Source organism: Cnephaeus nilssonii (genome assembly GCF_951640355.1).
Source record: "Cnephaeus nilssonii genome assembly, chromosome: 2".
In the NCBI taxonomy this organism is placed as follows: Eukaryota; Metazoa; Chordata; class Mammalia; order Chiroptera; family Vespertilionidae; genus Cnephaeus; species Cnephaeus nilssonii.
The window spans coordinates 90,108,087-90,122,355 of record NC_137073.1 but is presented as its reverse complement, the minus strand read 5'-3'; the positions used below and the strand labels follow the sequence as shown (position 1 = coordinate 90,122,355).

The 14,269-nt window shown below is 42.8% G+C and overlaps 1 protein-coding gene across 2 annotated transcripts in view; it reads right to left on the bottom strand.

The window, feature by feature from the left end:
* Positions 1 to 13,943, bottom strand: part of ADCY2 (adenylate cyclase 2) — a 278,106-nt gene extending 264,163 nt beyond the window's left edge. For both annotated transcript variants that reach the window (XM_079798318.1, XM_079798319.1), the window contains exon 1: positions 13,461 to 13,943. In XM_079798318.1, the coding sequence (XP_079654444.1) occupies positions 13,461 to 13,691 (231 nt within the window). In that variant the 5' untranslated portion in view covers positions 13,692 to 13,943. The remainder of the gene's footprint in view (positions 1 to 13,460) is intronic.
* Between the last annotated feature and the right edge of the window lie 326 nt (positions 13,944 to 14,269).

Here is a 14,269-nt window from a genome sequence, read left to right as displayed (position 1 = left end):
CAGCACCCACAGACAATAAGGAGAGAATATGCTAATTGACTGCCATGCCCTCAAAGATGGTGGCACCCACAGCCACAAGATGGCGGCACCCAGGCCCCTCAGCTCCGTTGCACACCTGCCTCTGGAGTCCCTCAGTCCCCTCAGCCCCACAGACGCCCAGGGCTGGCCCGAGGTGCAGGCAAGCCTTGGATGGCAGCTGCCCAACCGCCCAGGGCCGCCTGAGGCTCAGGTAACCAGGGCCGGCCGAGGCTTGTGCTGCCAGCAGTGGCAGCAGCAGAGGTGTGATGGGGGCATCACCTTCGCCTGATCACTGGGTCATCTCCTGCCCTTGAGGGCTCCTGGACTGTGAGAGGGGGTAGGCCAGGCTGAGGGACGCCCCCCCTCCAGTGCATGAATTTTCATGCACCAGACCTCTAGTTTATAATAATCAAGCTATGGAAACAATCCAACTGCCCATAAATAGACGAGTGGATACAAAAGCTGTGATACATATATACAACAAAATATCACTTAGCCAAAGAAAAAGAATAAAATCTTACCATTTGCAACAGCATGGATGGACTTACAGGGTATTATGCTAAGTGAAATAAGTCAGACAGAAAGACAAATACCATATGATTTCACTTATATGTGGAATCTAAAGAACAAAATTAATGAACAAACAAAATTAAAACAAACCCATAGATACAGAAAACAAGACTGATGGTTCCCAGAGGGGAGGGGGCTTGGGGGACTAAGTGAAAAATGTGAATATTTTAATAAATACAAATTGGTAGTTACAAAATAGTCATGGTGAGGTAAAGTACAGCATGGGGAATATAGTTAGTAATATTGTAATAACTATGTATGGTGCCAGGTGGGTACTGGAAATATTGGGGGGGATCATTTTTTTTTAATTATATAATTGTTTAACCACTATGCTGTATACCTGAAACTAATATAAAATAATATTAAATGTCAACTTTAATTGAAAAATAAAATTTCTAAAAAATAAATCTTCTCTAAAAGAACTTTTAAAAAATGTAAGTAATTCTAAAAAGACCATGTGATATGAAAAAAGGTGAACAAATATAGTTTATAATAAACACTTTGGTACAACCAAACACACACTCTTTATCTGAAAGAATAATAATAAGTGTCTAATTTCTAGGCTTAAAAACCAAATTAAAATATTTAACAATAACAATAATAAAGTCAGGAAAAGAAAAACTACAGATAAAGTGTTTCAAAGTCAATTTAATGAACTAGGTGTCAAGAGTGACCAACTGTTAATTTTTGTTATGATAAAATTACAAGGGTGACCACCAAAAGAATACAAATGAAATATATAAATTCCAAATGATCAGAGAAAAAAATGAGAGAGAGAAAGAAGTAAACAAAATCAAGCCAAACAAAACAACAATAAAAGAGTAAGGAGAAGAAAGAATTGGGACAAATAGATATCAAAGAAGTAAAATGGTACAATCAAATGCAAATGTATCAATTATCACAATGAAATAATTAGTTTGAACTTGCCAATTAAAAGGTAGATTCCTTTTTTTTAAAAAAAATATATATATTATTTATTTTATTATTTTCTTTATTAAGGTATTACATATGTGTCCTTATCACCCCATTGCTCCCCCAACCCCCACTCGTGCCCTCACCCCCCTCGTGTCTGTGTCCATTGTTTAGGCTTATATGCATGCATACAAGTCCTTTGGTTGACCTCTTCCCCTTACCCCCACCCTCCCCTACCTTCCCCTGCCTTCCCCTACCTTTAGAAACTGGGTTATAAAATAAAGCCCAACTATGTGCTATTTAGAACAGACAGAATTAAGCAAAAAGACACACACCCGGCTGGCATGGCTCAGTGGTTGAGCGTCAACCTATGAACCTGGAGGTCATGGTTTGATTCCCAGACATGCATGCCCAGGTTGCAGGCTCCATTCCTCGTGTAGGGTATGCAGGAGGTAGCTGATCAATGATTCTCTCTCATCCTTGATGTTTCTATCTCTCTATCCCTCTCCCTTCCTCTTCTAAAATCAATAAAAATATATTTTAAAAAGACACAGAAAGATTAAAAATAAAAAGATGAAAACATGCTAGTTTAATATCTTACAAAATATGCATTAAAGAAAAATAAAATTAAGGATAAATTAAAATAATAAAATGCTTAATTCCTGGGCAATTATAACAATTTTAAACATCTGTAAACCCAATAAAACAGCCTCAAAATGTATAAATCTAAAATGTATATACAAGAGGGAGAGTAAACTAATGTACCAAGAATAGAAGAGTTCAACATCTCCATCCAGCTATTGATAGGTTGAGCAAACAAAACAAAGCAAATAATGCAAAAGATTTAAATGTCACAATTTAACAAGCTTGACCTAATTGACAAATACAAAATTCCAAGCCAATCTAAGGAAAAACAATATTCATCTCCAGTGCACATGAAATATTTTTAATTATGGACCAGAAAACTTGCAAAAATTTTCCAAGAAGAGGTATCATAGAGACCCATGTTCTTGGATCATGGTGGTTTTAAATTAGAAGTTTATATAACAAAAGCATAAATCAAAATCACCACTTATTTGTTGGATAAAAAAGAACAACTCTAACTTTTGGATTGAAAAATAAATCATTACATAAATTTGAAAAATATAATTAAAACAGTACATATCAACACTTGTCATGTACTTGAAGAAAAAGTGGATCTTGGAGGGAAATTGGTCATTTTTAAAGTTGAGCTGAACTATCTATGCTCAATTTGGTTTTGCTTGGAGTTACATTTCTCAGAAGCCCTTTCTCTGTATGGCTCTTAGAGCTGAACAGATGAGGAATTTGTGTAGTGCTCACCTAAGGTCTTCACAGTCCGATATGAGCATGCACAGAGCTCCAGGCAGGCTCCAGCTGGCCCTCACTCGCCCCTGCCCCATATCCTGCTCTTCTACCCAAATGCTGCCACTGGTGAACAGAGGCCCAGCAGACTTGATGGCAGAAGCTCAGAAGTAGTAACTACACAGAAGCACAGATTCTCAAAGCCCCTTCTATGGAGCCCCCTTTGAGCGACTAGCCAGTTTGTCTTCACAGATTGCTCCCACTTTTTCACTCAAACCAGTGCTTTGTGAAGACTTGTTAGTGATTCTGCAGATAATTATTCTCCATTTGAGAAACAGTAGCTGGCTTGTTACTAAACCCTATAAGGAACTGAATATTGACCATGGACCGCCAAGTCCCCAGGCCATCTGAGATGTCAGTCATTAACAGAATGTTGTGTAGCCCTCCAGGCAATAAAGCTGGGTATGCACAGAGGCATGCCATACACAAGTGGAGGTGGGATGAAAGAATTAGGGCTCAGCTAGGTCTGAAGGCACAAGTAAGTTGAGTGAGCAAATGATACATAGTCTGTACTCCTGCTACACTGTCTCCTCTTTCTAAACTTGCACCTAGTCCTTGTAGAAAATTCCCTAGGCCTGAGGAAATAAAAATCCAGCTCTGGATTACAGCTGGTTCTGCAGAACACACTACGGCCACCTACAAGGAGACAATTAAAGCACCATAACTCAGAGCCCCTTACATGTGTCATCTTCTGGAGAACCAGCAACCATCTCTAGCAAGCTGATTACAATTGACCTCTTCCATGATGGAAGGTACAGCACTTTGTTCTCATTTGAATTGAACTTTCCTGTCCACAATGCTTCTGTCCAAACCACCATTGGAATTCACTGGTCTTACTCTTTTCTGCATCACTCTAAAGCAGCTTCCTTGATTGAAGGCGGGAATGACCTTCTGAAGACTCAGTTACAAGTCCTGCCTGTGGACAACACCTGGTGGAGCTGGGAGAATGACCTCCAGGATGCAGTAGAGGCTCTGGAACAGAACCAATGCATGTCACTATCCTCCCACAGCCTACGCTCATGGATAGAAAAACAATCCTAATATATAAAAAGCCAGGGTCCGTCACTACCTAAACGACTAGATGGATGACCAAACACCAGGCTAGGGTCCCAGCTGGCATGGCGGCGGGAGTCAGTCCTGGGTCCTGGCCGCCTGCAGTGCGGTGGCGGGAGGGAGCTATGGGAATGGAGCCATGCTGCCATCAGACTGGCCTCTGGATCCCTCCCCTCTGCCTGCAGGCTCTGGGGAACCAGAGCCATGCTGCCATCGGACTGGCCTCTTGGTCCCTACCCCCAGCCCACAGGCTCCAGGGAACTGGAGCCATGCTGCTTGGACTGGCCTCTTGGTTCCCCCCCGAGCCTGCAGGCCTGGGGAACCAGAGCCATGCTGCAATGGGACTGGGCCCTACCCAAGGGGTCCCGGATTGTGAGAGTGTGCAGGCTGGGCTGAGAGACCTCGAGTGCATGAATTTTTGTACACTGGGCCTCTAGTATAAAATATAAATTCTCAGCAATGAATCAATAGATTCAATATAGATACTAATAAGATCCCAATAGAGTGGTTTTATGTGGAGATTGACATAGGTGATTGCAAAATTTATATGGAAGAACAGAAGAATAATCAAGAAACATTTAAAGGAGTTGCATATTATTTGCCCTGATTAATATAAATATTTATCATAAAGCTTTAGTAATTATAATCAGTGTGTTTGTGTGTGCAAGTGTGCAGTTTTACCAAGGAAAAAAAAAAACCAAAACAACAAGACAAAACTTAAGCAATGAAACAGAATAGATAGTCCATAACAAACTACTGATATGTGGGAATTTGGTGTGGGAAAAGGAATAACTAAAATGGATCAGTAAAAATTCATTCTCCACAAAGAAAAAATATGGAAATGGATCTTGATCACTATCTCTCACCACATATATAGCATACATATGTGATATGTATATATATGATATATGTGTGTGATAAAATGAACAAAAAAAGAGAATGATAAACAGAAAGTGCGATATGAAGCTGACTTGTGAGGGTGGGCAGGGGAATGGTGCAGCGTGTAGATAGAAATACATTACTGGAATTACTCTAGGCTGTACTGGTCTCATGAGTGTTTATTTCAGCATGAATATATATGTGAGCCAGATAGAGATTAATGAGGATTATGCTCAAGAATCAAATATTAACGACATTAATCAAATGATAACTTCCATTCTGTTTACCTAAAAGTCCAATTCCGAGGAACAGATGTTACGTATGTATGAATTAACTGCAACTCAATGATAGGAAAGAATTTGACGTTAGATCTGCCATATGTTTGAACTCTGTTAACATTTCTTCACTATCTCTTTCATTTGCATTCACCCGATCTCTTTGGTCTCTTAATTTTAAACATAAATAGCTTTTTATTGGTTCTAGTAATAAACTAGCCTAAAATGTTGTGTCCTTTATAATGTTTATGGGTCACTAGTAGCTTTAAATATTAATTATTTGCCCTCTATTTTTTATATAACGGTAAAAAATAATACAGGACATTTAAAACACACATACAGTCTTGGCTGGGTAGCTCAGATGGTTGGAGCATCATCCTAATATGCCAAGGTTGTCAGTTCAATCCCATCAGGGTACATACAAGAAGCAATTAATGAATGCATAAATAAATGGAACAACAACTCTCTCTCTCTCTCTCTCTCTCTCTCTCTCTCTCTCTCTAAATCAGTGGTTCTCAACCTTTCTAATGCCGTGACCCTTTAATACAGTTCCTCATGTTGTGGTGACCCCCAACCATAAAATTATTTTCGTTGCTACTTCATAACTGTAATTTTGCTACTGTTAATGAATCGTAATGTAAATATCTGTGTTTTCCGATGATCTTAGGCTCTACAGCAGCAGTTCTCAACTTGTGGGTCGCGACATACTGTTATGAATCATAATGTAAATATCTGTGTTTTCCGATGGTCTTAGGCTCTACAGCAGCAGTTCTCAACTTGTGGGTCGCGACATACTGTTATGAATCATAATGTAAATATCTGTGTTTTCCGATGGTCTTAGGCTCTACAGCAGCAGTTCTCAACTTGTGGGTCGCGACATACTGTTATGAATCATAATGTAAATATCTGTGTTTTCCGATGGTCTTAGGCGACCCTGCTAGCGGTTCTCAACCTGTGGGTCATTACATTACGATTCATTAACAGTAGCAAAATTACAGTTATGAAGTAGCAACGAAAATAATTTTATGGTTGGGGGTCACCATAACATGAGGAACTGTATTAAAGGGTCGCGGCATTAGAAAGGTTGAGAACCATGCTCTAAACAAACAAACAAACAAACAAACAAACAAATAAATAAATAAAATAACACTCACACATACTAATACTTCATTGGTCTTGGGGGATAAGCACATAGGAATGGAAGCCAGCATCTTTGATCTCTGGCTGGCCCTAGCTGTAATATCTCAACTTCACTGTGTCTGGAAGATAATAAAGGATGTTGGTAGAAATAGGCAGAGGTTCTAATTCTAAGATCGTGCAGTCAGGGATCCCCTTACAATAGTGTTGATGCACTATCTTCTGTAGGGCAGTGACGCTAGAGACTTGACTCTTTCAGACAACAATAACCATCTTGAGAAATCTCAGGAATTTCAATGACTTAAAAACAAGTTATTATACTTTATGTCTGATGTTTCAAATGCAATAAATTGTTCATATAATATATTTAATTGTGCTAATCGTTTAAGATTCCCATTTCAGCAACCAAGTCTTTTTAAGTGACTTGGTTTGATTCTAAGATAAAATTGGCCATATGCATCCCTTATAGTCATGGCCCAGTTCTGTGTTCTCTTTCTCTCTTGTATTGGTATCATCATTCATTCTAGGACCCTGGGCAAAGTCAGAAAACTGGTTGGCAAAGCTGCTCCCAATGGTTTTTCAGGTTGAGACTCCTATTACTGTGTCCATCACTCTGTCACCCGAATCTGACTCCTGGGGATGAAAGTGTAAACCCAAGTAAAACAAAGAAACAAAATTAATTATTTGTAACATTGCCAGCATCAGTTGAACTAATGAAGGCTACATTTGAATCTCTCCTCAGATCCCTTCCTTGTGATTTTTATTATACCCTTATACAAAGAGGGCATTGAAGCAACACCAGTGAAGTTTTAATTTGGTCAAATGGACCAAACACAGGAGCTAATTCAACAACCCTTTCTGTCCTCCCAAATACACCTAGTGGTGCAAACCAGAACTGCCAGGAGTGTGTCACTTCTCTAGTTTGACACTGAGGAATCACATGGTAAATATCTTATATAACATCAAAACTAACAAAATTGAAAAATATGAATGTTCATATGAGTGTCAACTTGGCAAGAATTTTACTTCTGGAGAATGTTAAATTATGTCAAAATGTGACTTTTAATTAAACAATCTATGCTTCTGTCCCTTTTTAAAAAAAACTCAAAGTTATATGCACAATGTATATCATATAAATAGAAACACTTCTCCTGTTCTGTCACATGCCCAGGTTTAAAAATCCTAGTACTCAATTAGTTTTCAATGAGAAATACAGCTACAGGAGACCTTGACAGGGAAAACCCCCAAGGTACAAATATAACAAGAATAACCTACATTTTGGGGGTACAGTAGGTGTCCATCACTGAGCTAAGTGCTCCCATGATTTACCTCAATTCCCAACAGAGCTCCCTGATCCTAGTGGTCTTATTCATTTTATTTCACAGGTGAAGTAGCTGAGGCTATGGCAGATACATTAATATGTCAGGAACACACACTAAGTGGCAAAATTGAGGCTTGGATCCAGGCCTGTCAACAAAATTTTGTGCTCTTAACCTGTAGGCTACATGCTGGAAAAGCAGCTGCTGGGGAAAACATACCTACACCATAAATTACAAGTGTTAATTAAGCACCTGTGAAATGGTTAGTGCTGTGTTAAATATGGAGAGTGCTACACTTCTTCCCTAAAGAACTAACAATTAGTGGAGGAGACGAGACGCATTTATAAAACTACCCTGCACGTCAGATGACAGTAATGTAGTGGTTGATTCCGTATAGTTCATAAGCTTTACAGATGTCAGAGGCAGAAACCAATGCAGGCAGACTGCTCAGCCAAGGCTGGACTGTGTCAGCTCTAGAACTTGATTTTGTGCCCATGCCAATATCAAGTTCTAGAAAGGATGAGTGTACCAGTAGGTTGTATACAGATACCTGACTTTGGCCAACAGTTACTGATCAAACATACCAATTAGTACAACCATAAACACCTTTAACGGAGCAATAGATCAGCTCTAACTGTGTTGTTATCTCCTAAATAGAAGGTTTGATTTAAAAATATCCGTGGGTTGCACAAACAGTTCAATTGAAATGGATTTTACATGCTGCAGTCTTTATGCCACGGACTGCTCAGACAATAGAGGCAAAGCCACAAAGGGATCCTTTGCTTAACGGGGAAGACACTGGGAATATTCAGCAAAATGAGAACAACTGATGCCCCACCTCAGTGAGTTCATTGTGAGGAAGCATCACTACCCTGATCCTTTTCACATTCAAGAGAAGAAAACGGGCATATGACTCCCTTACACAGAATGAAGGTTGAGGATGTCCATATCATTATGAAATTTCAACAAGAAAACTGCTTTTGTGCCAGGGCCAGAGATGGGCATTCTAGACCTGCCGTGAGCTCTAGAAAAGTTCGCCCAGGAAAAGTCAAACGTGCTACACCCGGTGCCATCACCCTCCCCCCCCCCCCATGGCATGACCTTGAGGAAATGAGCTCACCTCTTTTGGTCTCGGTTTCCTTGTCTGTAGAATGAGACCCATTCCAGTCCTAACACTATGTGGCTATATGTTCTTTCATAGCAATAGGGGAAATGCAGATACAGAAGACCCACTAAGAACCATAGTTCCTGGGGACATATTCTGTGTCAGACATTATTCTAAGTGCCTCACATGTACTAATTTGGACCATCACATTAGAAGACAGGTACCACTGCATTTACAAACAAGACAACTGGGGCATACAGAGCTTAAACAATTTCTCCAAGATCACAGCAAGAAACAAAGCCAAAATGCCACGCAGATAGATGCTCTTAACCATTACAATGTCTGCCTTTGTTAAATGAGGAAAGCAAGGTACTTTATGCACTTCAATATCTACAGGATGCTCCAAAGTCCTTTCTTGCTAGCCCTCTAAATTGTAACCACCTTTCCTACAGAAAATGACAGTTTTCCTTTTCTTTTGTTTATACCAGTGAATTACTGGTTGTAAATTACAAATACCTGCCAACTAAGATTTTCCTGAATGTATAGAAATGCTCAAAAAGATGTATCTTTAGCTACCTCTACTCCAATCCCTAAGAACAGGCACTATTGCCTCCATCCCCAGAATTACGGGACTAGAGAAAGTATGCATATACTCCTGCTCCTTAGGAGATGACAGGCATATTTACCTGCCTTCTCCAGTGTCCCACCCCCCCAAAAAAAGGCTGCAGGATTCACTTCTTCCTATTGGCATCCTTCAACCGAGGCTACTGAAATGTTGTCTGCAATAATAAAGCCAAGTTCATCCTAGAGTGATTGGGTTGGTTGTTTGGTTGTTTTGTGATGAATTATGATTTTTTCTCTATGTATAGACAAAAGAAACACTCTGATATATCAGCCTCTAGAAAAACACCAGATACTGGAAATTTGATTTGTAATAAAAAGTACTTATGGTTATCATTGTAAAGATTTTACACAAAATCACAGTAAAAGCGAAAAAAGCAGATCATATTCTCAGTGAAAATCATATTTATTCAAAGTACATACATATTTCATAAAAGTATATACCCATATGGCTTTCAGCATCATACCAAAAAAAAAAAAAAAACACCCAGAAATCTACTGTATTGCAATATTTGACCTCTTAAAACTTATGGGAATGAAATTTTTCCATTCCAGTTGAAATATTGACTATTTCTAGTTACAAATTTTAGCCAAAACAAACCTGACTAGAGCCAGTTGTTATTGACAAACAAACAAATACAGGCAAATTTTGAGAAAAGCTATCTGATTCGGGACATAATAAAAGAGGGAAGATTTAATTCTGAGAAAGGATTTTCTTACATTTCACAATGAAAACCAGCCCCAGAAAATGAAGTGACATCATAAGACTTAGACTACTTAAAGTCTGGTCACATTAATTCCCAGTTTTCCAAGGCTAGGGGCAAAGTTTATTTTGCTCATCATATCCAGTACTATCATTAAAAATTTCCATGATAAGCAATGGAAAATATTCTCATATTATTAAACAGAATATTAAAATTCTAGACATGCTATCATGGGTTCTATTAACTTTGTTTCATGTGTAGATAATTCTTAACAAATATGGAGTTAAACCTACTTAATAGCTTTTTATGTAGCAAATAATTAAGCAAGATGGTGAAGTTTCAATTCAGAACTTATTTTTACAGTATAATACAAATACTTTGAGGATTAACTTCATGATGCAGAATCATGGATTGACCGTAGATTGAAATTAAGTGAAACTAGGTTCTGAATAATGTCAGTTAGAGAAATACAAAATCAAGACAATGCCTACTTTTTTCTTTTTAGTAGATATTTCCAACCACTTTGTACAAAGGCAATTACATATAGCAAAAAAAAAAAAAAATCACTGTGTACTGGAATGATGCTAAGATCATTTTGCAATCCAAATGTTCTCAGATCTATGGATGTGCATCAAGAATACTGCCAGACTTTTTCTACTACAAGAACTGATGGAAATCTAATGGAAATCAAAATCGGACAGATTCATGGGAAAGAAGGAATCTGTCCAAGATTTCAGGCAGCAAAAATAGATCTGCTGAGCTCCTGAATTACATCACTGCCTAGCTATTCTAGTACCGTGCTGGAAGGTGGACACCTGGGCCAGCCCCAAGCAGCTGTTTCCATCTCCTGAAGTAGACCACTCAGAAGCCAGGCTCTGATCAGCCTGCAAAAGTTAACTCAACCCTATCCATGCAAACACTGCTCTATGTTAACACCGTCCCATCTTCCAATGGTCCTATCCCAACCATCTTTGACTATCTGGATGGAGAACATATTTTTGGAAAGAGGAACTGCTGTTTATGACATCACTAAAAGCAAAAGAGAAATAAACTGTTAGGAGCTCAGAACTATCCCAGTCCCTCCTGAGATACGGTTTCAGAAGATGTGCCCATTCCTCCACGGTTTCCCACTCCCCGCTTGGTGTGCAGCCCAAGATCCCATCTGAAGTTATCCTTCCCACCACCCTCCCAAAATCTGGAATGTTTCTGTGCAGTTTGTCACCTCGAAGGATTTACACAGTAGTCAGACCATGGACCAGGTACAGCAAAAGAATGGGATCCAGCCCTAATGGTTTGGCTCAGTGGATAGAGGATTGGCCTGCGGACTGAAGGGTCCCAGGTTCGATTCTGATCAAGGGCATGTACATTGGTTATGGGCATATCCCCAGGAGGAGGTATGCAGGAGGCAGCTGATCAATGTTTCTACCTCTCTATCCCTCTCCCTTCCTCTCTGTAAAAAATCAATAAAATATATTAAAAAAAGAAAAAAAAAGAATGGGATCCATCCTGACCTCAGCCTGGGCTACAGCCATGCCATGGGAAGTGCCCATTTTGTGCTTAAAATGATTTAGCTGAATGGCAGGAACGTGTGAAAATAATTGACTGATCAAGGAAAAGTAAGATCGCCTGTGTAAACTTTGCAAAAGGAGACCACTCGAGCATTTGCACCACTTGAAACAGAACGTAAGGGAATTGTGTAAAGAACCACAAATACAAAGATCAAGAGGTCAGAGAAGGGTGCTTTCAGCTCGACTCCACTGAATCTCTGACTGACCCATTCAAGAACATACATACGAAGGAGGTCAAATAAATTAGAGATCTATGTCATTGCAAAAACAACAGACAAAAAATGCCGTGTGTGTAGGGGACGTATGAACTCCCCAGTTGTCTTTAGCTATATTAACGGTGCTATAAATAGGCCATCACCTGCTCCTCCTTTTCCACTTAGAAGAGAACAAGCCAGAACAGGTTTGCATTACAGCTTCAACAGAATCACCAGCAGCTATGTCCTGGCAAAACAGATTTCCAGAGGGAAACTGATGTGTTTTCTTCCCTGAAAGTTCTGGAACAAAAAGGAGATGCTTCTAGAAATGCTGCTTGCCAGTGAGGTTGACCAGAAGTCTCTCTCCAAGTCCTTTTTGGTCCTAAAAGTGGTGAAGAGAGATAATGATGCCACTCCAGGGAACACTGAAGGCTGTGCTGGTTACAGGGATGTGAGACCTGGCCTGAACCCACACCCAGGACACAGGATCAAAGGGCGCTCTCTGCTCTCTGCTTTACTTGTACTAGCCAGTTGTGATATGTGGCATCATGCTCTCTCCTACACTCTGTTTTTAATTTTGACCTCCCTGGATTCCAGCAGAAGACAGCATCCCTTTACCAGTGTGGGGGAAAAGAAAACTCTAGTTTTGAAAGAACCCCATGATGGCAAGTTTTCCAATGCATAACGTTTTGAGCACCATCTGGCTCAGGATATCAGAAACAACCTGCCAAGTACCAAAGACAGCTATTTTGCACACTGAGTGAAACACGCACAAACATCCACTTCTTTGCTCAGTGGACACAAATGTGGTGCATATTTCTAGTCTAAGCTGAAGACATCCCCCAGATCAACCACTGCCCCCAGAAGTATCTCACTGGGTAACCGATGCCTAGCACAAACATATCATAGGAGGTGCAAAAGTTTGAACCACGCAAACAGAAGGATCAGTGACAGGAAGTTTACTGCCATCTACAGATTTCCCCTCACTGCTCAAGGGAGTGAGCCAACGCTTTCTGCTTGAAAAATACAAATTGGCAAAACTGACATCAGCCATTGGGCCGCATGGTGCTCCTACTAATGAAATCCACTTTAACAAGCGCTAGTGCACACAGTTAACTACCTACCGCTCTAGAACCGGGAAAGTATCTCGCCTGACACTTACAGGCTCAGAGGATGCAGAGTCACAACCGGTCAACACCCCATCCCTTTCTGTCTATGGGACTAAAGACATACAGGTTTAAAGGCAAAGATGTACGATAATATAAAAAACACTTTCCACCTTATTAACCACTTTCTCAAGGCAGGCTTTTTACAAAGTTCAATAACACCAATTCAAACTGAAACACCAGCTCAGGAGGCAGGCAGCGGCCACGGAAGTCACGGGTTGATGTGGATGGGGACGCATCGGAGCGGAGGTGGCGGGCAGCAGCCTGGGCGCAGAGTCCAGCGGAGTTTGCCTGCGGGTTCGCAGAGAGGGGAAACTCACGCCCCGCGGTCCACCTGGTGAACACCCTGGCAACTTTATTTTGGGCAGAACCGTCCAAGGAAACTTTTCTCGTGCCGGCAGCCCTGGCCAGAGCCAGGCCAGCCTCGGGCAGGCAGGAGGGGCAGGGAGCTGAGAGGGCAGGGCCGCCCTAGGCGGGACGCGGCCGGGCGGGCTGGGTCCCTCTCCTCTCGGGACCGGGAATGCGCGGGGCAGGTCCCGGGGGGGAAGCCACTCACCAGCTGGAGCGCGAAGAAGACGGCCAGCAGGGCGACACAGGCGCCCATGACGATGAGCAGCAGGAAGACGATGAGCGGGTGCTGCTGGCTCATGCAGTAGTAGGACTCATACAGCCAGTCCCGGGACCGCTGCAGCCCGTCGCCGTCGCCGCCGCCGCCCGCGGCCGCCGCCGCCACCGCCTCGGCGCGGTCCCGCAGGTAGCGGCGGCGCCGCATCGCCTCCTGCCACATCGGGGCGGCTCGCGGGGCGCCGGCCGAGTGAGCCCGGCCCGGGCTGCGCCGCCCGCTGCCGCCCGCTTCCCACCTCCTGCGCCGCCTTGGCCGCGCCGCTGCCCGCGCCCCGAGCTGCGCTCAGGGGCCTCGGCGGGAGCGGAGCTCGGCGCCCCGGGATGGGCGCTGGCGTGCAGGCGAGGGCCGGGTGGCGGCCTCGGGGGCAGCTCCCGACGCCGCCGCTGCCGCCACCGCGCGGGAGGGAGAGGGTGCGACCGGGGGCCCTCCGCCCGCCTCTCCTCACCCCGCGCGGCGCAGCCTGGCCTCTGCGCACCGCTGCCCCCCGACGGCCGGGCCGTGCGCTAGGGGAGGCCGGGGGCTGGCGGATGGGAGGAGGGCGGGGAGCGGGGGAGGAGGTTGGCACCGGCCGCGCCCCACCCGGGTGTCCCCTCCTTCCGCCCTCCCACACTCAGCCACAGCTCGGTCCACCTCCTCTCCACTACCTCAGAGCTCAGCCTGGGGGTTCCCTCTCCATGCCCGCCTCCCCCCTCCCCCGCCCCGCCACTTCCCACTGCGCCCAGAGCACTGCGGGGGCGCCC